Source organism: Sapajus apella, unplaced genomic scaffold, assembly GCF_009761245.1.
Source record: "Sapajus apella isolate SASKATOON/1434 unplaced genomic scaffold, GSC_monkey_1.0 scaffold121, whole genome shotgun sequence".
Taxonomy (NCBI): domain Eukaryota; kingdom Metazoa; phylum Chordata; class Mammalia; order Primates; family Cebidae; genus Sapajus; species Sapajus apella.
In genome coordinates, this window is record NW_022437061.1 from 1,650,344 (window position 1) to 1,676,700 (window position 26,357).

Genomic DNA, 26,357 nt, shown 5'->3' on the forward strand with positions numbered 1-26,357 from the left:
TCTGTATTTCCCTCTTTGTAATTCAATTTACAGCCCAATTTAGTTCCTGGATCATGAGTGGTAGATAAATTTTGAATGGATGAATGGACAGATGCATTAACGATAAAGTAACTAGAGCAACTATGTAGGAAATTTGTCTCTAGCAGAAGTGTGGAAGATGGGTGGTTTTAGGCAAGACTATTTCACTGGCAAGAGACAGACATCTAATTTTTACTATCTTTAAAAACAGAAAATAAAGAAAATCTGCTGGTCTACATGACTGAAAAGTCCATAAATAAACCAGAGCCAGCTGAAGGACCTAGGTGTCCATATAATGTACTTAGATGGTCCCCCTGCATGTCTAACCTGTGCTTCCCTCTGGTCCAAATTCACTCTCAGGCAGGTTGTCCTCAAGCATTACAAAATTCCAGGCCCTATTTTACCAGTTTTGCAACCCCAATGAGAATTCAGAAACTCTTTTTCATTCATTCCAGCAAAAACTCTAGGGACTATTGCTAACACGGCCAGGCTTTGGTCACTTGCCCACATCCGAATAAATCTGCAGGAGTAGAGCCGGGGGTGGCATACAGGAAGGAACTGTAGGATGCGTTATCCGAACTGAAGGATTCGTTATCCTACCTGAAACCTATGGACTAAGAGCAGGTAATCGAAGGTGTGTTAACAGAAGAAAGAGAAGGGGGTGCCAGACAAGCAATATTTAGAAGACTGAATAGAGAGGCTGACACTAACTCTAGCATCCACTATGCCCTTGTACTTTGGGGGTGAACTGTTCCAGGAATCTAACATCACATTCACACATCTTTATTCTTCTCTTCTCAGAGCCAGAGTCATTATATTGGAAGAGATGAGTATAGAGAAATAGGGACAGCAGGTGTGAAGGACAATTCCCAAGCCAAGTTGGGGCAGAGGAGAGATGCCCTGCCTAATCCTGTTTGCCTTCAGCATGGTCATTTCTCAGGATGGAGCAGTGCCTCCATTTCGGCTCCCCTAAAATACAGAGCTTGAGTCATGGACTTGCCATGCATGTAATTTATTTGGGGAAATGTTCCCAACACAGAGGACTCAAGAACTGGAAAGAGCAAAATTGGAAAAGAGGACATGGGCAACTGGGGTTCAATACTACTGGGGATCCTCTGAGAAATCATGTAGCATGTCTTCCCAAAGCATGAAAAATGGGAAAACATTTACCTATTGGCTCTGGTTCCTTCTGCGAAAGGGATGTTCCATGGCAGCAACAGAGAAACATTAGGTCAGCAAGTGAAAAATACCTGATGCAGCCAAGTGCTACAGCAATGGCTGATAAATGGGTCTAGGAGACATGAGCACCCAAATTTGACTGCTTGCTAATTATGAAAGTTTCCATAGTGATTACAGGGAAAACGGAATTTAGCCACCAAAGCTTTTATTTTTATAGAATCTGCTGTTTCTTTAAGAGTTGTTGCTTGCATACGTTTAAAGACTGCGTAAAATCTAGTATTCAACTTCTGAAAAAAAAATTGGCTTGGAGGAACACTTGTTCCAACAAGACAATGAATTTGTTTACTTTTCCAGGCTATAGAGTTCTTGTGCTTATAAATTTTGAATTTTGGTTTACGCAGATTTCATTGATACAAGTGGCATATTAAGGAGGAAATAACAACAAAAAAATTCTTTCCTTTCTCTACTTCATTAACAAAAACAAGTGATTTTGATGAAAACTTTCCTGAGTCAAGTTCTGTCTAATCTGCAAATGCCCACTGCTTCTTGACATGCTTCATTCGCTTCATTCTCTTGGCAGCTCCTGTGGAGTTCTGCTTTTCCTGAGTGCACTCTTTGCGTCAGTTTTGGGTTGGGTCCGGTGATGATTACAACAGAAACACTTGTATTTTTCTTCAGTTACCAGAACTAGATGAGAGATTTGGACTGCATGATTAATGATGAAGGCAAGCTATTTAATCCTATGAAACATGATGAAGTGTCCAAACTCGGCAATAGATATTTTGGATTTTCATATTTGAGCAAACAGGCACTAAACAAAAATTCAATTTCCTTTCTAAAAAGCTAGCAGATGAAACATGCATGGTCACTGATTTAATTTTGGTGGGCTAAATGGATTCAGAAAGAGAAATTTTTAACAAATAAACATTTTATTTTGGAATAATTTTAAGTTTATGAAAGTTGCAAATTTAATACAGTGTCTGCGTACCTTTCATCCGGTTTCCTTTAAAGTGAGCATTTTACAATACCATGGCATACTGGTCAGAGCAGAGAAACCACCATTGGCACATTGCTTTTAACTGAACTCCAGATTTTATTTGGATTTTGCCAGTTTTTCCATGAACGTCCTCTTTCTGTTTCAGAATGCAAACCAAAGTACCACACTGTGGTGAATTGTCATGTCTCCATAATTTCCTCTGGACTGTGATGGTTCTTCAGTTGTCCTTATTTTTTATGGCCTTGATAGTTTTGAAGAGTATTACTTAGCTATTTAAGATTCTTCAGTTTTGGTTTGAAGTGTTCAAGCACATCTTTCTCATTGTTAGACTTGGCCTATTAATTTTTGGAAAGAGCAGCAAAGAGATTTGCTGTTCTTATGACATCATATCAAAGGCGTACATGATATACACATGACGTCACACTGATGATGTACACCTTCCTCATTTGGTAAAGAGTGAGTTTGCCAGGTTTCCTCATGGTAAAGGTACTATTTTATTTTTGAGAATTGGGCACTTCAGGAAAATATAACAAGCTATTTCAATGCCACAGGAGAGTTATACTGTTAGTGAAAAAAACTATGGAGAGATATGACTATTTTGCTGTGTTTTCATTTAAGAATATGTAAATTTGAGCCATTCATCTAGGACAATAACAGATTTTTAGAATGATTCTACTCTTCAAAGTATTAATTATATATCACAGAGTGTTTTTTATCATGGTATAATAGTTACAAGCCATTTTCCCTGGATTGAATTTCCAAGTTCAAGGATGTATGACCTTAGGCAAGTGACGTCAGCTCTCGGCATCACAGTTTCTTTATTCATAACTTAAAGGGCCATAGACATACCAATGCCTACTGATATTGTAGATATCAGTATAAGTACAGGCTTGTTTGGAAGACTGAGTGAGTTAATATTTGTAAACTGCTTAAAAGAGCACAAAATAAATGCTCTGCCCTTTGTCTCTGGTGTAGAGGTTTAGCAATTTGCCCTTGGTATGCAGCAGTATCATAAAGGAAGCAGCATATTTTATATTTACCCGGAATCCTGTAAGCTCTTTTAACTCCTTTGTTAAAGAAAAAAAAAGCAAATTTTTAGTGACCTGTGAATGTTTGCTTCATAGACAAAAGTGAAGAGACATTAGATTAAAAAAATCTCTTCATGCCTTTTTGGCTTTTATGAACTTTATAAAATGAACATGTATTACAACTACAAATAGAAAACAATCCAATACATTTTTCAAGTTTTAAAGAATCATTTCCATATTTCTGGAGATTTCAGTTTCTCATCAAATCCCAGAAAAAGAGTGATAATAACTGGAGTAATCACACAAACTTTCAATTATTCATGAGCTAGTCCCACATTTAATAAACTTCAGATTATATGTCATTTCCTATTTCTTACTACTAATTTTATCTTCCTCTAATTGTCCTGATTTTTCTCTTAGAATCATATTGCTGAATACTAGAGTATTTTTAAAAAGTAGTCATTCCTTTTGTACATCTTTTCAATAAATAAGATGGAAACTATTACATTCAAACTCCATTTTTATATACATGAAGTGATTGAAATAAACCAATGATCCATGTGAATGTTAACAAGTAAAATTTCATCTAAGTGCACCTCCTGGTAGAGTACATATTTGTCTTCCTTTTTGAAAGCCTAATACAGAAAATTTCATTTTATCTTAATTTTTGCAAACTCTCAGTTGAGTTTCTATTTTTTTTTTTTTTCTAATTTAGAAGTTTGCAGCATTGATTACAGCTTGGAACTGCTGAAGATATTTGGGACACTGTATTTTGGTCTCCATTGGGTCAGTGCTTTTCTTTTATCCTTTCTGTCAAGAAATATAAGTAATCAGGAAAATGTGAAAAGGGAAATCGTTGAAAAAGACTGGAGTACATATACTATCTACAGTGTCTGTTTTAAAGAAACAGCACTCTAGCACACCTTTCTACCCTTGATTAAGTTTACTGTAATGAGAGCACCAGTACACAAGAGCGTACCGGTATCCCTGAGCACCAGTAACCAAAAGGGCATTTCAGAAACTGAGCTTTTGATGTTTATATGGACATTCTTTCTTCCAGGACTTACCTTGACTTCTTCAAGACTCATACTGCTGTATATGGTGTTGTATACATTTGGGGATGGTTGGGTAGCAGTAACTGATACAGAAAATTTTAAATGTAAAAAACACTGGGGAGTGAGCCTTTCCATTAGATTCTTTTTTGTTGTTTTTTTTCTTTACAGAAGAATTCACATCAGATCGAGTTTCTGTTTAGGCAATGTTGGAAAACCTATTGCCATTTTATTTCTTTAACAAACATTTATAAGGCACTTAAATCCATGGTGGCTCTTACAAATGTTGACTCATTTCTCATAACCGCCTTAGGGTAGAAATCAGAGGCTAAACAACTTGCAGGTGATGCTTCGCTACTAAATGCGGGTGGCAGCCTGGCCTGTGTTCTCTGCTTGTCTAGGAACACAGGTCTTATCTCTTGAGCTGGGCTGAGTAGAACCCTGTTCTGGAGACATTTGCCCCTGGGGCAGTGGCCTCTGCTTTTTCCACCGCCTCGCATCTTACCCATGTCTCAGAGAACTCTGAATCCCACTTGGAGAATCACAATTAAACCCTCTAAAAACCTAATGATGAATAAAAATAAGTTCTCTAAAATTTCTGGAGAAAAATATAATAAAGGTACCAGGTTAAATGACTGAAATTCCTGAGAGAAAACAGCAACATGTGTGTGTTTCTCTAGAAAGGAGGCCCAACACTGAATACCAGGAAGTCCTATAGTAAATGTAATGTGACTCTGTGTGGGATCTGGCGTTCGTATTTCATCCGAATGCATGCCTGCTCCTTCAGTGGGAAGAGTGCTTGCACACCAGGTATCCGCTCCCTGTTGTCTTGGGATATGCCCTCTAAAGGCAAAACCAGGAGGGATGAACCCATGAGCCTGCTGGATCCAGCCCCTCCGCAGCTCCGGAGTGGCAACCAGTGCCGTATTTCTAGATCAAATCTGAGCCCCTCCTACGGGGAAAATATTTCCAGGGGATTTTGAAAGTTCCAACATTTCAGAGGGAAGAAGGAAGTTATGCAGAATACTAAAGAAGAAGTCATGCTATACAGGCCCAGCTTCCACTGACATTAACACTGGATTCAACTTTTGACACTGATAATCTGTTGCCAACACATGGAAAACATAAACAAGATATTCTAAGTGTGATTAGAGAATATGCAACACAAGGAACAAGAACATTCTCTGGAATCTCACATGGTGACTACAGTTTCACAGAGAGTATTGATGTCAGATGCATATGAAATAGGCTAAACTCCAGACACAAATCCCGAGACAAAACTCTTTTCCTCACAAAGAGGTCGCGCTTCCCTAGTCGTGGTTCTCAGCTCTTCCCCGGCTCGCGGTCCCACACTTTGGGATCACCACGCGCCCAAGATCCCACCTCTTCAGCGCTGGCTGCTACGCAGTCCCCCTTCAGGGATTTGGGGCACAAGGCGAATATCCGAATCTCAGAGCCCACGGGAGTTACTCTGGAGGGCGACGCGCGGGCACCACCAGTGTACCCCCCACCTCACCCGCACCGCAAGCGCTCCACCCGGGGGCGGGGCCAGTGCTTTCTTCCGGACTCCCGATCGATCAGGAGCTCCGGGAATTTCCCTGGCCCGGGGGCTCCGGGATTTCCAGCCCCAAACATGCATAAAAGGGATTCACCGACCTCGGGGAGCCACAGAGCCCGGGCCGCAGGCACCTCCCCGACAGCTCTCCCGCTCCTCGCACCGCCGCTGGACCCGCCTGCTGAGCCCCATGGCCCGCGCCATGCTCTCCGCCAACCCCAGCAACCCCCGGCTCCTGCGGGCGGCGCTGCTGCTCCTGCTTCTGGTGGCCGCCGGCCGGCGCGCGGCAGGTGGGTCCTGGCGTCCTGGGGACCCCGGGCGGGACGCGGCTGGGGTGGGCGCCCCCCGCCAACGGCCCCGCTCAATCAGCGAGTCTCCTCTTCCCTAGGAGCGCCCCTGGTCAATGAACTGCGCTGCCAGTGTCTGCAGACCCTGCAGGGAATTCACCTCAAGAACATCCAAAGTGTGGAAGTGAAGCGGCAGGGACCCCACTGCGACCAAACCGAAGTCATGTAAGTCCCGCCCCGCGCTGCCGCTGCCACCGCGCGGTCCCAGACCCTCTCGCTGCCCCAACCCTGTCCCCAGCCCGACCTCCTGCCTCACGGATTCCCTTCTCTCTGCAGAGCCACACTCAAGAATGGGCAGAAGGCTTGTCTGAACCCCGCATCCCCCATGGCTAAGAAAATCGTCGAAAAGATGCTGAACAGGTGAGTTATGGTTTCCATGCCACAGGCGACTAGAGCCGTTGGTCAGAAAAACTGGCATCTGGCCCCTGAATAGTAAATCAGGAAAACCCAAGGGTTAGCTGAAGGACTGAAAAAAAAGATTATTTTCACAATTAAAGTTTCCTTTACTATAATTACTGCTCTTGTGCCAGAGGATATTCACACTGCCCGGGGTCCCCACCCAGGTTCTTCCCTCGTTTCAGTGAACATACGTAAAACTGCCTTCATTTAACTTCTCACTGGGGCTTGCCAGTTCTGCTGAAGTGTTTTCCGACTGTTTAAAAACACAAGCTTCATTTCCCCTAGTTCCTACTGGTCTTCAGACCTGAAAAGCAGACCCCTTGCTTAAAAGTTTAGGGGTGAAGAGCAGAGATTTCACAATGATATTGCACTGGGTACACATCTGGGTACCACCACCTATTAGCCATGTCACTCAAGGACAATTATTTGGTTTATCTGAGTCTCAGACTAACAGGGAAAATAATAGTAGCTACATCATGAGGTTGCTGTGAGGCTTAAGTGAGGCCCAGTATGACAAAGAGCAGCAGGTTCTGGCTGTTGTACAGTGGAGACCACCAACCCCGCCCCACCCCATTCCTAAAAGAGCATCCCAAGCCTAGCGGTCCCTGCCACACAGCACAGCTGTCACCCACGGTAGCCACTTGAGTGCTAGGCTGGGGAAAGTGCATTCAGAAAACTCTAGAGCCTGGGGGAACAGGACAGGAGAAGAGTGTTGTGCAGTCTGCTTTCCTGAGCACCTACTCAGGGCACCCATTTTCTCATCACAGTGACAAATCCAACTGACCAGAAGGAAGGAGGAAGCTTCAGGTGGCTGTTCCTGAAGGAGGCCCTGCCCTTATAGGAACAGGAGAGGAAAGAGAGACACAGCTGCAGAGAGGCCACCTGGACTGCACCTGATGTGTTTGACCATGGCTTAGGAGATGTTTTCTATTTATTTATTTATTTGTTAATTTTTGAAGATTCTATATTAATATTTTAGGTATAAAATAATTAAGGGTATGATTGAATCTACTTGCACACTGTTCCAGAATATTCATTCTTTTGAATCTACTTGCACATTGTCCCAGAATATTCATTCTTTTTTAAATGTCAACCCCAAGTTAGTTCCATCTGGATTCGTATTTAATTTGAAATAATTAATGAATGTTTTAAAATGTTCTCCAGTCATGTTAATATTTCTGAGGAGTCTGCAACATGACAGCCACTGTGATAGAGGCTGGGGGATTCAAGCAAATGGCCAGTGAGATTATTGTAAGGGCAGGGGAATGTATGTGCACATCTATTTTGTAACTTTAGACAAATGTCAGTTGTTATTTATTGAAATGATTTCACAGTCTGTGGTCAACATTTCTCTTGTTGAAACTAAGAACTAAAATGTTCTAAATATCCCTTGGACATTTTATGTCTTTCTTGTAAGGCATACTGCCTTGTTTAATGTTAGTTTTACTGTGTTTCTGTCTTAGAACAAAGGGGTTTAAATATTGATGTTTACATCAATAATATAAAAATAAAGTACTTTAAAATATAAAATATTCGTTTAATTTTGGGGGGAAACAAGGGCTAATTTCACTGGAAAATCTAGTGATTTCTATCAATATTTCTCAATGTTTTTGATTTTTTTTTCTTTTCTGGGTGTTCAATCTGCTATACAAATAAATCAAACTATGACTTATACTTCATTCATGTGATGATTGCTGTCAATGCCCTTGGCTCTCACCTAGTGAAGAATGTGCTTTACCAAACTATGTGTACCCTGATGGGAGAGTCACTGATATAAATTGCCCTTTTCATAAGAAGTTTTTTGTTGTCTTGCTACTCAAATTTACCTCCTTAAAATATTGATGTTATTTTATCTTTACAAGGGCTCTCATTTCATTGCTTTTGTTAAATAATATTTCTTATAATTATTGACAATATAATGAAGCTGGCAGTGACATGGTGGCTAAAATATTTCATTTTTCAAAAATCATTTGAGTAGCCAATAGAAGCAGAAGTGAGTGGCTAAATACTTCACCTGTGAAAAGATTTTATTGAAATTTGGACTCAACTTTCTAAACTTCACAAAATATAAGTGGTAGCACTAAGATTAATGTTGCTTCAATTCTTTGTAGCAATATACAAAATATAATGATTTTAAGATTGGACTGCATTAGTTCTCATCCTTCCTAGTAGAATTCTGATGGGATCTCATAGAGCGTTTGCCCTCTGGGGAACTCTATATTCAATGCTGCCCCAAGATGACAGCAGCACTACAGGTTTGTAGGACAGAAACATAATCGTCATGTCAAAGAAAGAAAGACCCCATAACATAAAAGAAACCACGCTCCAAACCTGAAAAGGAAGGATGTCCATGCATTGGTGAGGTGTGTACTTGTTTCTGATTCAGGACTCTTTCAGGAAATCCCATGCCCTGGGTAACTGCCCCTAATAAAGGCAAGAAGGTGAGGCTGGCAGCCTAAATACTTGAAATCAAGTTCTGGATTGTCCCAAGAAGCTGGGCAAATAACGGTCCTAAGTAGCAAGAAACAAACTCTGAGGTTTTCTAACAATGAAAAAAGTTAAAAATAATAATCTCTTCATAATTCCAAGGTTATTATTTAATTATGAATGAGATGAGAAAGATATGTTTGTAAAATGTACTTGAGTAAATAAATGCAAACCATTTGAGAAGCTCCATAAATGGTAGCATTCATTCCCTAACCCCAACTTAGAGAACACTGAAAAATGTTTACAAGTAGCACCCAAGGGCTAAATAAAACCACTCCCTACAGTTAAGACAAGTCCTTACCCTCAAACATTGGAGCTTGCTGTACTGGCTACCTAGCTCTTGCTAACATAGAACAGGGAACATAAAAAGGACAGAAGAGATGCTTTTATTCACATGGTGGTTAAAGACCGATTTCAAACAATCAGATTGACTTTGGAGTAAGTTCCAGCTCTGTCACTGTGATCTTAGGCAAGTTTCTTTACTTCACTCAACCTCATTTCCCCACTGTAGAATGAGGATAATAACAGAATGAGTCTTCTGAAGTGTTGCAGGGATTAAATGTTATTGGAAGCTCTGGAAACATGGTTCTTGCCATTGGTCATCAGGCCAACTCCATGGACATTGTCTCAATCTCAGTCTTAGATCAAGCAGATATGTACATTGTTTTCACACCAAATTGCCCTGAAAATTTGCAAGCCCAAGGCAGTTTCCTGTTGGGAATGTTATGGCAGGAAGCAGGTAGGATACAGCCTGTTTGAGGTGGTAGTCACAGGGTAAAGGAAGTAGGGAGAAAAGATTACATAAAACATCACAGTTTTGAGAGGCCATCAGCAGGAAACAGCACCACAGTGACTGATCACAGTGGCTGAGGTATCCTGAGCAATATTACCATGGGAGCTAGAGAAGGAAAGAAGGAGGGGTGGCTAACACTATTCTGTCATCATAAGTCTTCCTGAGACACCCTCTCAGGACTTCCAGAAGTAACTGGAGAGACGTTAAGGTATGGTGGAGGTGGCAGACCCATAATAGCACTGTGGGGGGAAATCCAGAAAAACAGATCACACTGTTTGTATTTTTTGGCTACCCAATCACATAACTTTTTTTTTCCTCTGAGACACAGTCTCGCCGTGTTGCCCAGGCTGGAGTGCAATGCCATGATCTTGGCTCACTGCAACCTCTGCCTCCTGAGTTCAAACAATTCTCCTGCCTCAGCCTCCTGAGCAGCTGGGATTACAGGTACCCGCCACCACACCCAGCTAATTTTTGTATTTTTAGTAGAGACAGCGTTTCACCATGTTGGCCAGGCTGGTCTCAAACTTCTAATCTTGTGATCCACCTTCCTCGGCCTCCCAAAATGCTGGTATTAACAGGTGTGAACCACTGTGCCCAGCTCCCAATTACATCATTTAAAAAAGGGCCTGCCCTGTCTTCAACAGTGATGTCCCACTCCACTCACAATGAGTTCAACAGCTGCAATGGACAACAGCTTCCCAACTTAAGGCACCTGTTCTTCTGCATCTCTTCATGGGGGTTTTCTCCATTGAACTGTGGGAAAGGGGGCTTGGCAGAGAGAGATTTCTCAGCCCAAAAGCAGGATGGCCTGTGATTTGATGCCCTGAGAGGAGAGATAAGAGTTAATGGATGAATATTCCAATTTCCCAGTCTCTTGTTAGACAATTCTAGAAGTTTCTCTATCAATATATGTGTGTGTTTAAATTTTATAAATAGTGTGTATTAAAATAAAATGAATAAATATTAAAAAGACAAATACATAAATATATGAAATGTTCCATTTCTCTCTTTATGTTTACACCCTCTTTAAACACCTGAGCATATTTAAAACAGTTATTTAAAAATGTTGGTATGCTAAGCCTATCATTCTGTCACTTCTGAATCCATATTTACTTAATTTTTTTTCTCTTATTGTAATTCATGCTGTTCTACTTCTTAGCATGCATAATCATTTTCATTTGACTGCAGGAAATTTTGAATCTTGTATTGCTCGGTGTCAAGATTTGCTTTCTTTCTTTAGAGTCTTGGGCTCTGTTCTGACAAGCAGTTAAATTCTAGGGCATCGGCTTGATCTCTTTGAGGCTTGTTTTTGAGCTTTGTTAGGGTGGTCTAGGCACGTTCTTCATGCTAGGATTTGTTTAGCTGTATTCTAAGTCATGTCCTTCTTGTGCCATTAGTGAATGCCCTGAGTGCTCACACGTTCTCTCTACTACCACAGGGCAGACTTCAAATATCCCCTCATTCCATGCCAGGTCTGAGATTTTCTCAGCTTACAAATCTCTAGTTGCTCTTTGCTTGGCTTACAGAGTTTCACCCCTTGCACGTGTGACTTAATATTGATCCAAGAGACCTAGTGGGACCTCAATGCAGATTTATGGAGTTCTGGTTTCTTGCATAGATCTCTCCTTTCTGCAACTCTTTTTCCTAAACTTCTGGCCACCGTAATTCCCCTGAATTCAAATTTGTGCACCCTCAACTCAGTAGGACTATCATGGTCTACTTTGGATCTCTCCCCCTGCACAATGGTCCAGAGTTGCTCCAGAAAAAAACCAGGATGATCACACACCTCACTCTGTTTAGTTCCTTTTCTGAGGAATTCTAGTCTTTTTCTGCTTGTTGTCCAATGTCTGGTAAAAGCTGATTCAACAGTTGCTGAGTTTTCTAATTGCTTAAAACAGGAAGTTATGACTTATGTTTTACTTCAACATGATTGGAAATTGAAGTCTTAGTGGGACAATTCTGAGGAACATTTTACAAGGTTTCTCTGAGACTCCATGGCAAGATGAAGCCCTGATTTCCCACAGTAATATCTCATTCATTACATGCCCTGTGTTAGATTTTCTCTCATCCCTACCCCACATTCCCCGACTCCCTCACTTGTTCTTTCTATGATCATCTCTAAGATAAACCACTGCACGTAAGTCTTCGTATTAGACTGTTTTGGGGGAGCCCAAACTTAGACAATTGTGTCCCCCAGAAATTAGACCTCACAGCAAATGCATATGACTACTATTTTATTTTATTAGGGAGTATAATGCCAAACAATAAGGAGGAAGGAAAATGGGAAGTGAGGCAGAAAAAAGTGAAAGCTCACAATAGAAAACCGCATAACAATGCTGGCCATTGCTGTACACAACTGAGTTCTTGACCTCTCAAAGGGGCTGTTGTGTTTGCTTTCTTCTTCTGCAGAAACTGTGAAACCTTCTCAAACCAAGAAACTGTAGTTGTTGTGTTTATAGCAGAGTCATAAATCATCCTAACAGCAGGGCATCAGCCTCTGATTTCTATTCCTTGGCTATGCCTAAAATAAAAACCTGGAATCTGGATCCATAAGGTCCTAAAGCAGAAGAGAAGAGTCTACCAAAACATAGCCAGGACCTCATTTCACCTTTGAAGAGTTAGTACTTCAACTGACATTTTTGTTTTTCACATTAAACGTGATAAATCTTTTCTTTTTTAAGTGAAAAGTAGTTAAAATTCTTCCTGTTGCTTTCAAGAATCCCCTAAGAAAGAAGCCAGATCACACGGACGGAAATAAATAAATCAAATGTTAAGACTAGGAACTGATCCCCTGGCAGCCACATAGGAGTTTGGTTAAAACTTGAGGGATCACAAAAAAAATAAAATAAAATCAGCCTTCTGATTTTAAACATGGAACTGCAAAGTCTCAGAAACCACCAAGGAGTCACCAAATGCCATGGAATTATTTTATTACAAAAGTGGGCCAGAGTTCAGTTTTCTGATGACTTAAACACAGTGATTTTTATTAAACTAGATTATTGTCATGACTGCTTAAGAAGATAATTAGCCTAATTTTTGGCTGTAGTATTAGCTTTCTAAAATTTGTAGAACCATTCTCAGGGTACTAAATAATAGCTCATAGTCATTCATGCCGTGTGCCACTCTAGGATAGTTTAAAGGAAACATTGTGCATATTGTAGCCAAATAATTCAAAGTATAAAATGAGTTCAGCCAATCTATGGGACTGGCTAAACTATTAGTTATCTATTGTGTCCCCAAAATGCAGTGGGTTTAAACCGTCACCATTTTATTCTGACTTGTGCTCATCAATTTGGGCTAGGCAATGCAACAACCTGGGATTAGCTCAGCTTGGTGGTTCTTCTGATGGTGTCTCTTGGAGTCACCAGGTGATACTTGGTGACCTGAGTGAAACTGCCTCACTCACATGTCTAGTTGTTTGCACTAGTCATTGCCTGGGCCTCATATCTCTAGTATGTGAGCCTGGCTATCTTCATATGGTGGCAGCCATATTTTAAAAGAGCAGGAGTAGAAGCTCCTAGGCTCCTTACCTTGTTGACCTGGAACATCTATAACATCACTTTTTACCACATTCTATTGGTCAAAGCAAGTCTTACGGTCAGCACAGAGTCAAGGGGGTTGGGAAACAGATTTTACCTCTTAAAGTGTGGAGCTGCTAAGAATGGAAGGCTATTTTTAATCTTTGACAGTTGTATTACTTTCTGATATTTGCTATTCTTTTTTATGAGATAGAAATATCCCTTGTAAAATTTCCAGATAACTTACAAAAATTCATAGAACAATGCTGGTACAAATATTTATTGGGGTACAATGAACAATTATTATTATAGTACATTTCATTTCATTGTAGATAAATATTTTAAATAATAAAACATAAGATTACAGCTAAAATGGGATGTTTTGATAACTTGCATACTTGTATAAGCCTCCAGCCTATGTGAAAATTCAACTAACAGAATAACTGTCTGTAAAAAGAGGGAGGTTGTCAAGTTGTTAGTCTCAGCACTCTACATCTAACTGTAATAAATTCTGCTGCAGATCTGGCATAAATTTTAGTAGTTGTAGAATGAGAGACCCATCTTTAATAAGAAAAAATACCATCTCTTTAACAAACTCCTTCATAAACTATCGTGATGTCTTAAGCTTGTCTTTGAAGTTTTGTGAAAAACTAAATTACTTTGAATCTTTTGATATTTTGTTATCTTCATGTACTTTCTTATTAGCATCATAAGATCTGTACAGATTGATAGCACATTTTAATACCTTTATTTTGTATAGAAGGAAAATGAGATGAGAAGAAGAAATCAAGGTTGTTACTGAAATTAAGTTTAAGTTACTTGCAGCTTTTCATTTGTACAAAGGCCAAGATCTGATCAGTCAATTGCATGTTGTCAAGTTATTAAAACATCTCATTTAAGACTGAAATGGTTTTCTCTCCTTCCTTAACATGCCCAGATCTTCTTTGTGTGTTTTTGTGCATTTCTCTGTCTCAAATGCATATCAGCCTTCAAAAGTATATGAGTTTCCTTTTGTCTTTTCACTAGTCCAGTGTTACTTTCCCTGTAAAGTCTTCCCTGAGTGCCCTGGGGAAGTCCTCCCTCCTCTCTGCTTCCACCGTTGCCTCAGGTATACAACTGTTATAACACAGATCACGTTTTAGTTTAATCTGTTTACTTGTCTGTCTCTCAAACCAGACTGTGAACATCTCAAGAGCAGAAATAATAAATGTTCAGTTATAGTTAGTGAAAGAAAATAACTTACTATTTAGGCTACTTTTACCTTTAAATTGTATCAACCTTTCAGTAATCACTAGTCCTTCAGTTAAATGCTGTTATGGGTTGAATTATGTCCCCCTCAAACTTATATATCAAGGTCCTAATCCCCACGACTTCAGAATGTGACCTTATTTGGAAGTAGGCTCCTTAAAGAGGTAATCCAGTTAAAGTGAGGTAATTAGAGTGAACCCCTAATTCAAAATGATTGGTGCCCTAATAGGGGAAATTTTGAGATAGACAAAAAGAACACCATGTAAACATAAAGGTGGACACCCGATGAGCAAGTAGCAATGTTAAGAACAACTCCTTCTCTCACAGTCCTGAGGAAGAAGCCACCCCATTAAATCTAGATTTTGGACTTCAGGGTCCAGAATTAAAATATGAAAACATTTCTGTTTAAGCAACCCAGTTTGTGGTACTTTGTTATGATAGTCCTAAGAAGCTAATGCAAATGTTAGCTGATTGATTTGTTAATGCAAAAAAATAGTGTGGTCACTATAATATAATCAAAGTCACTTATAAAATTGCTTAAGAAATGAAATTAAAGCTCATAGTTCACTGTTAGTTAATTAACCTTGAAGCCAGTGGAAACTGCTACCTTCAAACAATAGTGAACTGTTGTTTGCAGTTCTTTTTAAAATTTGTATATTTATTACTTTTCTTTAATGCCATGAAAAAATAACTGACCATACTATCTTTCTATTTTAAATAATTAAAACACAAAATATATGAAGTGATGGACATTAGACAATAGGAATAATGGGATAATAATCCCTGAGAGAAGGAAAAAACAGAGGCAAACCCTTCGATGGCCTCAGAGTACCACATAGAGAGCATTTCCAGAAATGATCATTGAAAGACACAGTTCAGATTTCTTTGTTGTTGTTTTTGCATTGCTTTGAATGATTTTTTTTTAATTTTTATTTTAAGTTCAGGGGTGCAAATGCATATTTGGTACATAGCTAAACTTTTGTCATGGGGCTTTGTCATACAGACTATTTCATTACCCAGATATTAAGCCTAGTACCTATTAGTTAATTTTTCTGATCTTCTCCCTCCTCCCATTCTCCATCCTCCAATAGGACCCAGTGTGTGTTGTTCCTCTCTATATGTCCATATGTTCTTATCATTTAGCTCCCACATAAAAGTGAGAACATGTGGTGTTTAGTTTTCTGTTCCTGTATTAGTTTGTTGAGGATAATGGCCTCCAGCTCCATCCATGTCCCTGTAAGAACATGATCTTATTCTTTTTTATGGCTGCCTAGTATTCCATGGTGTATATATACCATATTTTCTTTATTTGGTCTGTTGTTGATGGACATTTAATTCCATGCCTTCACTATTGTAAACAGTGCTGCAATGAATATACATGTGCCTGTGTCTTTATAATAGAATGATTTAAAATCCTTCTGCTATATACCCTGTAATGAGATTGCTGGGTCAAGTGCTATTTCTGTCTTTAGGGATTGGAGGAATTGCTGCACTGTCTTCCACAATGGTTGAACCAATTTATACTCCCACCAGCAATGGATAAGCATTCCTTTTCCTCTACAACATCGCTAGCATCTGTCATTTTTGTATTTTTCAGTAACAGTCATTCTGACTGGTGTGAGATAGTATTTCATTGTGGTTTTGATTTTCTTTTCTCTAATAATCAGTGATATTGAGCTTTTTCATGATTGTTGGCTGCAAGTGTCTTCTTTTGAAAAGTGTCTGTTCATGTTTTTTGCCCATTTTTTAATGGGGTTGTTTGTTTGTTTCCTTCTTGTAAATTTGTCTAAGTTCTTTATAGATGCTGGATATTAGAGCTTTATTGAACGCATAGTTAAAAAGAATTCTTCTATTCCATAGATTGTCTGTTTACTCTGTTGATAGTTTGTTTCACTGTGCAGAAGCTCTTAAGTTTAACTAGATCCCATTTGTTCATTTTTGCTTTGGATGCAATTGCTTTTGGCATCTTTGCCATGACATCTTTGCCAGTGCCTATGTCCTGAATGTTATCCCAGCATGTTTATATTTTGGGGTTTTACATTGCAGTCTTTAATCTACCTTAAGTTAATTTTTGTTTATTGTGTAAAGAAGGGGTCCAGTTTCAAACTTCTGCACATGACTAGCCAGTTTTCCCAGCACCATTTTTTAAATAGGAAATCCTTTTCCCATTGCTTGTTCTTGTCAGGTTGATTGAAGATCAGATAGTTGTAGGTGTGTGGTCTTATTTCTGGGACCTCTATTCTGTTCCATTGGTCTATGTGTCTGTTTTTGTACCAGTACCATGCTGTTTTGGTTTCTGCAGCCTTGTAACATGGTTTGAAGTTTGGATAGTGTGATGTCTCCAGCTTTGATCTTTTTGCTTAGGATTGCCTTGGCAATTTGGGTTCTCTTTTGGTTCCATATTATTTTTAAAATAGTTTATTCTCCTTCTGTGAAGAATGCCAATGGTAGTTTAACAGCAATAGCATTGCATCTATAAACTGCTTTGGGCAGTATTACCATTTTAATGATACTGATTATTCCTATCCATTAGCATAGAATGTTTGTCCATTTGTTTGTGTCATCTCTGATTCTTTGAGCTGTGTTTAGTAGTTATAGTTGCAGAAATTTTTCACCTCCCTAGTTAGCTATATTCCAGGTATTTTATTCCTTTTGTGGCAATTGTGAATGGGAGTTTGTTCCTGATTTGGTTCTCAGCTTGACTGATATTGTTGTATGGGAATACTAATGATTTTTGCACATTGATTTTGTACTGAGAATTTGCAGAGGTTGTTTATCAGTTTAAGAAACTTTTGGACTGAGACCGTGTGGTTAACTAGATACAGGATCATGTCACCAGTTTTCATTTCTTGACAAGAATATGGTTGTAATTTGAGCTCCATTTTTCTGCAGCATATTAAGCTGTATGTTAGTGCAGGTTTGACAGATTATATTAAGACCTTAAATGGAATTATGCAAATATGAAAGCCAAAAGCAAATACTTTCTGAGGAAATGCATCTTAATTCCCTACTTTGTACAAACATGTCCTTTGTAAACATGCATAGACATTCTCATGACTCCATTCTATCAGCCACCATTAACCTCAATTGACATTGATCCCTTCACAATTATGCAGTTTAAGCTCCAGAAAATAATGCATTCATTTCTCTGTTTAACAAGTTTTATCTTAGCATGCCCCAAATGTTCCAATTAAAACAAACTTTAAAAACAAACTCAGCTTCCTTAGTGGCTTGTGAGTGACAACATGAGACTCAATAAACTGCACCTTTTATTCTTTAACGGGGAGAGGGAGTACAAGGAGAACAATAAAAAAGTTCTCAGGATTGTAGAGAACACATAAAAGTGGGCTGTAGTATTGATTCCACCATCCAGACCAGGACCAAGATCAAGGACAGACATGGGTACTCAGAGCCCACCAGCACTCCTCCTGCTGGCTGTCATTGTCCTGGGCACATTTGGTAAGCCAACCATGGCTGTTATCATTTTCTTCTAGGCACTGGAAAAATTCAGAAAAGATTCCAGATGTAATGAGATTGTATTTGGCATCAAGGAAAATGTGGAAACTGTGGACCTAAAACAGAAGCTGACATATACAGTATTTAGGCTGCATAGTGTCAGAGAACTTCTTGTTGAGTCAAATAACAACATGTAACTTCTTAGAAATATCTGCCTATAAGAGTCCGCGCTTTTCTTATTATAGGTGATAGCAGGAACATCAGTTCGTAAACATTAGGAACATTAGTTCCTAAACATCAGTTTAGGGTGTTCATTTTAATGATGGTAGGCAGAGAGAAAATGCTACTTTCAATGAACAAAATTCACACATAATCTTTATGATTACAACTCTTCATAGAAAGGATCAATTTGATTTTTGGCATTGAAAAAGTTATCCTATTGACCATACATACTTGTAAGCAATAAATTATTGGTCTAGTGTATCTACCAGTTTTTCAAGCATAATGGATGCTCAGTAATTGTTGATCAGAATAATAACATATAATTAGGTTTGTGTAACTATCTCTCCATAAATATTTCTATCAGTACTGAATTTGTGAATATAGTTGAGTGTCCTGCTATATTGATTTCTACTTTCAAGTAAAGAACGAAGAATCATGGGCTATATTTGTTCCCACTGAGGGTTTTCAAAATTTTTTTTCACACAGCTGATTCCTCTGAGAGTCAAGAGTTGCAATGCCAATGTATTCAGACACATTCTACTTTATTCCTCACCAATTCATTTAAAATATTCAGTTGATATGTGAGGGTCCTTTCTGTAAAAGGAAAGGAGTCATGTATGTAGTGAAGATATGGTGGAGTGTGGAAGCCTCTAGGGCTGCAGTTTTCAAAGCTGGTGTTTCCTTACAAAGTATGCTAGGTTGGGAGTATAAGGAGACCTAGCCTCTAGGCATTATTCCTACACAATGTGGGAAGATAATTGCCCAGTCTTTATGCTCTCATTCCTGAAAACATCATATACTCTCCTCAATAAAAAGGGCTGTCAAATGGGAACACAGGATGTGAATTCTTCTTAGTGGAGTTAACCCTATGGTCAGTGAACATGTACAATAAGGAAAGATACACATTCCTCAGTAAGGATACATGGATAATTAGTTGATCATCTGGAAATCTTTTACAAACTGTTATATAATAAATTCAGTATGGCCAGACAGCCATGGAGACAACTGAGGCATAAGTCTGCAAATATAGAGCTTAGAGACTATGGAAAACAATTCTGCCTTTTATTAATTTTTTTTTACTGTAACCTATGTTATACAGACTGTTTTAGTTGTTCATTGCGAGGTAATGAATTACCACAATTTAGCAGCTTAAAATTAACCCACTTATTGATTTTCACAGTTTTGTAGCTTAGCAATCTAGGTGGCTTGACTAGGTTCTCTGCTTGCGATTTTATAATGCTAAAATCAAGGTGTCAGCTAAAGTCTGCTTGGGATTTCATAAGGCTAAAATCAAAGAGTCCCCTAAAGTCTCGTTTGAAGGTTCTAGGGATGAATACACTGTCAATCCAGGTTGTTAGTAGAATTAAGTTCTTTGTGGTCTAGGACTGAGCTCTTCATATTCTTCCTGGCTTTTGGCTTGGGGTCGCTCACAATGCCTATAGCACCTAGAGGCCGCTCTCCACTTATTCATATAAAGCAATTAACAATCTGCTTTGCATTGAGTCGATCTCACCCTTCAAATCTGTCTTCCTTCTTCTGCTACCTGCCAGAGAAAAGTCTCTGCTTTTAGGGATTAAGACATTACATTAGGTTCATTTGAATCGACCACTGTTTTTATTAATTTAGTAAACTCATAGTAGCCTTAATTACATCTGTAAAAATCTCTTTTGACATGTAAGATAACATAACTACGCGTGTAATACCTCATATATTCACATTTCTATGATGTGCATGGGAAACTTGATGGGCCTTTTTAGGATTCTGTCTGCAACAAATACAAAAGAGAATATGATTACATATATATGCAGTTTGGAGAGCAGTGGTATAATAAACACGCACTCTCATGTTACGTAGGCTAAATTTTAGAATTAACTAATACATCAGAAGCCTCCCTGTGTGACTCTCCTGTTATAGGCTGAACTGTGCCTAAATTAAAATGTTAAAACCTAATCCCTAATACCTCAGAATGAGACTGTATGTGGACATAAAGTCTTTGCAGAGGTATTCAGGTTAATAGGAGGTCATTAGGGTAAGCCCTAATTCAATACCACTGTTGTCATGCTCAGGAGATTAGGACACAGACAACACATAGACTGTGGGGTAACCTCCTGAAGACAGTGAGAAGATAGCCATCTGCAAGTCAGGAAGGGATGTCTCAGCAGAAACCAAGCCTTTCAAAACCTTAACCTTGGATGTTCAGCCTTCAGAACTGTGAGAAAATAAGTTCCTGTTGTTTAAGCAACCCGGTATGTGACAGCAGCCATAACAAACAAATACATCTCCCAAATCATATACCCATCTCTTTCCAAAAATTCATCACTATTTTAAATTGTGTTGTTTCTTGCTTTTCTTTATGGTTTTACCATCTATGTATGAATCCTTACACAATTATTATTTTGCTTGCTTTTGAACTTTGTGTCAATGGAATAATGCTAAATGTATTCTTCTGTGACTTGATTTTATTATTTAATATATGCTATGTTTTGCAGTCCATGTATTTTGATATGTTTAGCTGGTTATTCAAATTAAGTAACTCCACTGTAGGAATACTAAGTAAATAAATAAAAAATTTATTTATCCAATCCACTGTTGGATCACACTTGGGTTCTTTCCAGATTTTGGTTGTTAATGACATTCTTTTTTTTTTTTTTAGTTTTGTTTATTTGTTTGTTTAAAATTTATTTATTTATTTTAAGTTCTGGGGTACATGTGCAGATCGTGCAGGTTTGTTACATAGGTATACATGTGCCATGGTGGTGGTTTGCTGCATCCATCCCCCTGTCATCTACATTAGGTATTTCTCCTAATGCTATCCCTCCCAATCCTGCTATCCCTCCCCTAGCCCCACACATCCCAGTACCCGGTGTGTGACATTCCCTTCTCCGTGTCCATGTTCAACATCTACTTATGAGTGAGAACACGTGGTGTTTGCTTTTCTGTTCTTGTGTCAGTTTTCTGAGAATGATGGTTTCCAGTTTCATCCATGTCCCTGCAAAGAACATGAACTCATCCTTTTTTATGGCTGCATAGTATTCAGGACACAGGCATGGGCAAGGACTTCATGACTAAAACACCAAAAGCAATGGCAACAAAAGGCAAAATAGACAAATGGGATCTATTGACATTCTTTATGTTTCTTGGTTTATGTTACATAAGAGTTTCTCTAGGAATGACTTTCTGTGTTTACAGTTTGCACATCTTCAATCTTACTAGGTAATGCCATATTGTATTACAATGCAGTTGTACCAACTGACACTCATTACTGTGGAAAATTATCTGTTGCTTTACGTACTGGCCAATATCTAGTATTGCCATTCTGATGGGTATGTAAGATTGTCACATTATTCTTTTAATTTGCATTTTTCTATAATTAATTAGGTTAAATATTTTTTCAAATGCTTAAGAACATTTGCATTCTCTTTTTAAAAAAATACACATATATTCATTTCTTTTTTTCCTTTTTCTATTTGGATATCATCTTTTTCCTTTTGATTCTTAGGTGTTCTTTTTATATTCTGGATATTAGTCCCTTGTCAGTTTTATGGATAGCAAAATTCATTTTTAATATGTGGCTCATATTTTCTTTCTATAGTGTCTTTAGTGAGCATAAGTTTCTAGTTTTACCACACTTGAGTTTAGCAATATGTTCTTTTCTGGTTAGCACTTTTAGTATCTTATTTTTTTAAAAAATCTTTCCTTTATAGGGTTTACAGAAATATTATTCTATATTTTCTTTTAGAATTGTCACATTTTTTTCTTTGTGTTTAAGACCTGAATCCATATGGAATTTGTTTTGTACATGATGTGAGAAATGTATCCAATTTTATGTTTCCATATAATTCATTGTTTCAGCACCATTTGATATAATATCATTTCCTCACTGATCCACAATACTATTTCTGCCATAAATTGAGCTCTTCTTCAAGTGGAGGGATGGTCTAACCTCTCTTTTCTGTCCCATGCATCAGTTTGTCTATAACTGTACACAGTCTTTATTATTAATATTTTATAATAATTTTTAACTCCTGGAATGAGAAATTCCATGCCACTCCATCTTGTTCCAAGAGTGGCATGCTCCAAGAGTGGCATGTCTCTTCTTGAATTTCTGTCTTCCATATGCATCTAAGAAGCAGCTTGCAAATTGGCACTAAATTAAATTGTAATTTTGAATGAGATTTCTTTGAAGTTACAGATTAATGTTTAAATAATTTACATCTTTATGATACTGAATATTACATTTTAAGAACATGGTCTCTGGCTGCAAGCTTATTGAGTCCTTCTTTAATGTTTTTAAAGTTTTATAATTTTCTTCATAAAATTTTCCCATATTTTTTATTATAGCAAACATATTTCTTGACACTTTATATGATTTGATGCCATTGTAAAGGGTATCTTTATAAAATGTAACATTCCAGCTGTTAGTGTTTAGACACACAATTTTATATTGGTTTTGTAACTACCAACATTTTACTTGAGTAGTCATATCATCTGGGAAAAAAGGCAGTTTAGTTTCCTCTTTTGGCAACTATGCCTTTTGTTTATCTTTCCAGCTTTGCTGAGGTATCTGCAATGATAGTGGGCACACTGTCTTGTTTCAGCACTCAAAGAAATTACTTTCAATTTTCACCATTACGTATGATGTTTTATGGCTATCCTTTTATTGGTAATTTGCTAAAATTCATTGTTATATTATTTTCATTAATTTTTATAATTGAGTATTACTATGTTATTTTCTTAAATTCTGAAATCTATACCTCTTGCTAAGGGTGTGGTAAGATGATCCAGTCCTGGAGATGCTGGTGGAACTTTGTGGTTTTGTGAAGTGTAGTTGAAAACTACAGAATTAATTTAAATAAGCAATTGATCCTCTCCCTGCCCAATGATCCATGAGCCTTTATGAGGTCCTAGAAGCTAAAAAAAAATTAACAGAGATGTAACAATAAATAGTATATGATAAGAGACTGACAATTCTCAGCCTGGAAGACTTTATTCTTGTGTAGATTTTCCAGAGTCTTAGCACTATACTTATGAGCTATGTACATAAGTCCAATAATGTGTGCTGACTGGTTGATATCTCAAAAGATTCTAAAGAAGATGTTATTATTTAGTTGATAAAAAAATTTAGCTAGACACACTGATATAAGTTATACTCTAGTAATATGATAAACGTAGTTCAAGAAATCTGAGTGTTCATTCTAAGCATATTCATTTCATCTTACAAAAATTCTAATGAATAAATTTAAAGCATTGTTAAATTAAGCATAGTTATTATTTAGCCAGAACACTCTTTTATTTTCAGAGCCACATTAAAGATGGGAAAATAATTTGTTTGGATCCTGAGGTTGAATGGGTGATGACTATTATCCAAGAGACTATGGACAGGTATAATTAAAGCCAAGGATTTTCATATTCACTTTCTCTTTTCTTTTAATTAAATGTATATTTAAAAATATATACAAGATTTGTTTTAGATTAGAATAAAACAACAATAAGACTAGAATATCTTTATTCCAGAGAATCCAAAAGATTAGTTCCCAGACCAGTAGATTAGCATCACCTGGGAACTTTATAGAAATGCAGATTCTCAGGTTTCACTTCAGATCTACTCAGTCCAATCAGAGTTTCTGTGGGTGGGCCCAAAAGTTTGTGTTTTAAAACACTCTCATGGTGAGTCCAATGCACTCTCAAATTTTAGAATTATTATCAGTCCACACCTTCCAATTAATATGATATCCAAGTTGACTTGTGTTTAAAATAACTTCACTGAACACAAAAGTTACATAAAATTGCTAGAATCTGTTTTATACAAACCAGCTGAATGAGCAATAGACCAATTTGATGAAAGAAGTTTCAAGGGAAAAAATTGCTCCTCTTTGCAAAAAGGTATTTCTGGCACTGCATTTTTAGAAATTAAGCTCCAAGTAGAATTTGCAAATCAGTGGATGGAGCAGGAATAATTAGGATAGGCAGGTAATAATAGGAGTGTATTTGGATTAACTTCTAAAAGTAAGAGACTTGGATATTTTCTGAATTTTTAAGCTATAGCAGTGTGTCCACTCATAACAACAACAACAAAAGAACAAAACCAAATTCTGTATTTTTTAATAAAAAAAAAACACAAAGAAAAGCAAATTAAGGGTATTTGGACCTTATGATTCACCCAAGGGTCACCTTGGTGGTAGAGAGGAGTAATGTGGTGGGAAGAGCTTAGGATTTTCAGTCCTATAGCTGTGGCTTAGTGTTCCAGATCTACCAACTATAAGTTACGTCACTCTGGATAATTCACTTAACACTGGGGATTTACATGCTTTCATTTGTTTTTACTTTGTTTTGCTGTGAGAGAAGTAGAGATAACACAGGTAAAGTGTTTAATTATGGCTATTAATTTTTGACTTACTAAATGAATAGGTGTTTTTCTTTATTCTTTGTTGTTGTTTTTTCTTAAAAAGGGAACATATGTAGCTAATCCTGAGTGTCTGTGTAGTTACATGTCAGTCTGCTTGTACTGTAGGTCTCCTAACTGATGGCTACACAAGGAGCATCACATCCTATGGGTAACAAGAGCCCATGGTGTCATCTTGTGCTTGAACATCCTCCAGAGTTTTCTTTGAAGGGGACACTATTTTTATGAAAATATAGAACTAGAATGAACTGTTTTCCTTAGTCCTTCTGAGAACCTAAACATTGCTTTCAGGCAGGTGATTGACTCTTTGTTAGAGTAATAATGATAGACAATGTGATGAAATTTCTGCATAGAAAAGATAATCTCCAAACTTCATATAGTAGGTGAGGGGTTTCCCTATAGGCTCAATACAGTTTACCAGATTTTATCTCCTCAATTCTGTCCTCTACCACTCTTTAGTCCATTTAACTTCCTGGTGGATAAGAGAGGTTGACTTATATTTTTTTCTCTACTCAATTTTTAAAATATTATCCTTAATTACATAGGTATGCTTTTTTATTAACTTATAAACCCTCTGGTCTCTTGATGGTTCAACCTTTTGTGTTCCAGAGGCCTTAATCTCTACTCCATTGCAGGTATCCACGGACTTGGATCTCACTATAAAGTTAGATTGCTTTATCTCTAGTGTCTAAAACTAAAGCACTTTTTAAAGAATAGTATTTCATTGATTATAACAACTCAAATAAAAATACATTTAAGAAGATAATGAGAAATAATAGTTATATAACAAAATTGTCTTAAATTTTAAGAGTTTACTTTTAGATAAAGCAAACCTAATAGATAAAATCAGTCAAGAGGAGGAATGACCCAATCTAGGAAACTGTAAAGTCATTATGTGAGGGGAGGAAAGTGAGAAAATTTAAGATCATCTGGACCCAGGGAAGATCACAAGGATGCTAGCTCAGAATAATGAGGTGGAGAACTTAGACCCAAAGCAATGTTCTAATTATTTAACTTCTTCCTAGTAGAATTTCTGCATGTATAATACCATCAAATATTAAATGAATGAACATTTCTTTTTAACCACTTCTGAAGAACGTGTTATCAAATGAGTGGTATTCTCTCACGGAGTCAATGCTTCCTAAAGGGAGTATTATAGGCACTAGTACCCTTAGGACTTTCTCTTGTCATCTCTTGTGTCTTTGTCTCTCTCTGCTGGCCTGAGGTTTCTTTCTTTCTCATTCTCTGGTCTCCATGGAAAATCATCTACAAATTGCTTTCCTTAAGGTTCAATTTCCAATTCCTGGGAGAGAAGATCTAATAATAGTAGCCATATTAATTCAGATGTACACACAGGTCCAATCAGCTGTGGCCAAGTGACCATGGTTACATGGTGCAAACAAAGCCATTGAGGTTCATCACTATAGAATGAAGAAGTAGCTTCCAGAGAAGTGAAAGTTTTTATTAATTGGACAGGTACCTCCAAAACATGCTATCCCTGCATATGTGTATCTGAACATCGGAGAGAGAAAAATAAAGAGGGGCAGACAGAAAAAGAAAGCACATTTCCTCCAAAAGAAGAAACAAATTGTTGGTCTTTAGAGTAGTGATATATATATATACTGAAACAGAACTAGACAAAAAGTCCAGATGTT

At 37.7% G+C, this 26,357-nt stretch overlaps 1 protein-coding gene across 1 annotated transcript; it reads left to right on the plus strand.

Annotated features, from left to right (window-relative positions):
- The first annotated feature begins 5,366 nt into the window (after positions 1 to 5,366).
- Positions 5,367 to 7,615, plus strand: LOC116538576. Its single transcript, XM_032260990.1, has 3 exons — positions 5,367 to 6,341; positions 6,453 to 6,536; positions 7,343 to 7,615. Exons 1-3 carry the CDS (start codon positions 5,908 to 5,910, stop codon positions 7,356 to 7,358), a joined length of 534 nt encoding a protein of 177 aa, XP_032116881.1. The 5' UTR covers positions 5,367 to 5,907; the 3' UTR covers positions 7,359 to 7,615.
- The last annotated feature ends 18,742 nt before the right edge of the window (positions 7,616 to 26,357 follow it).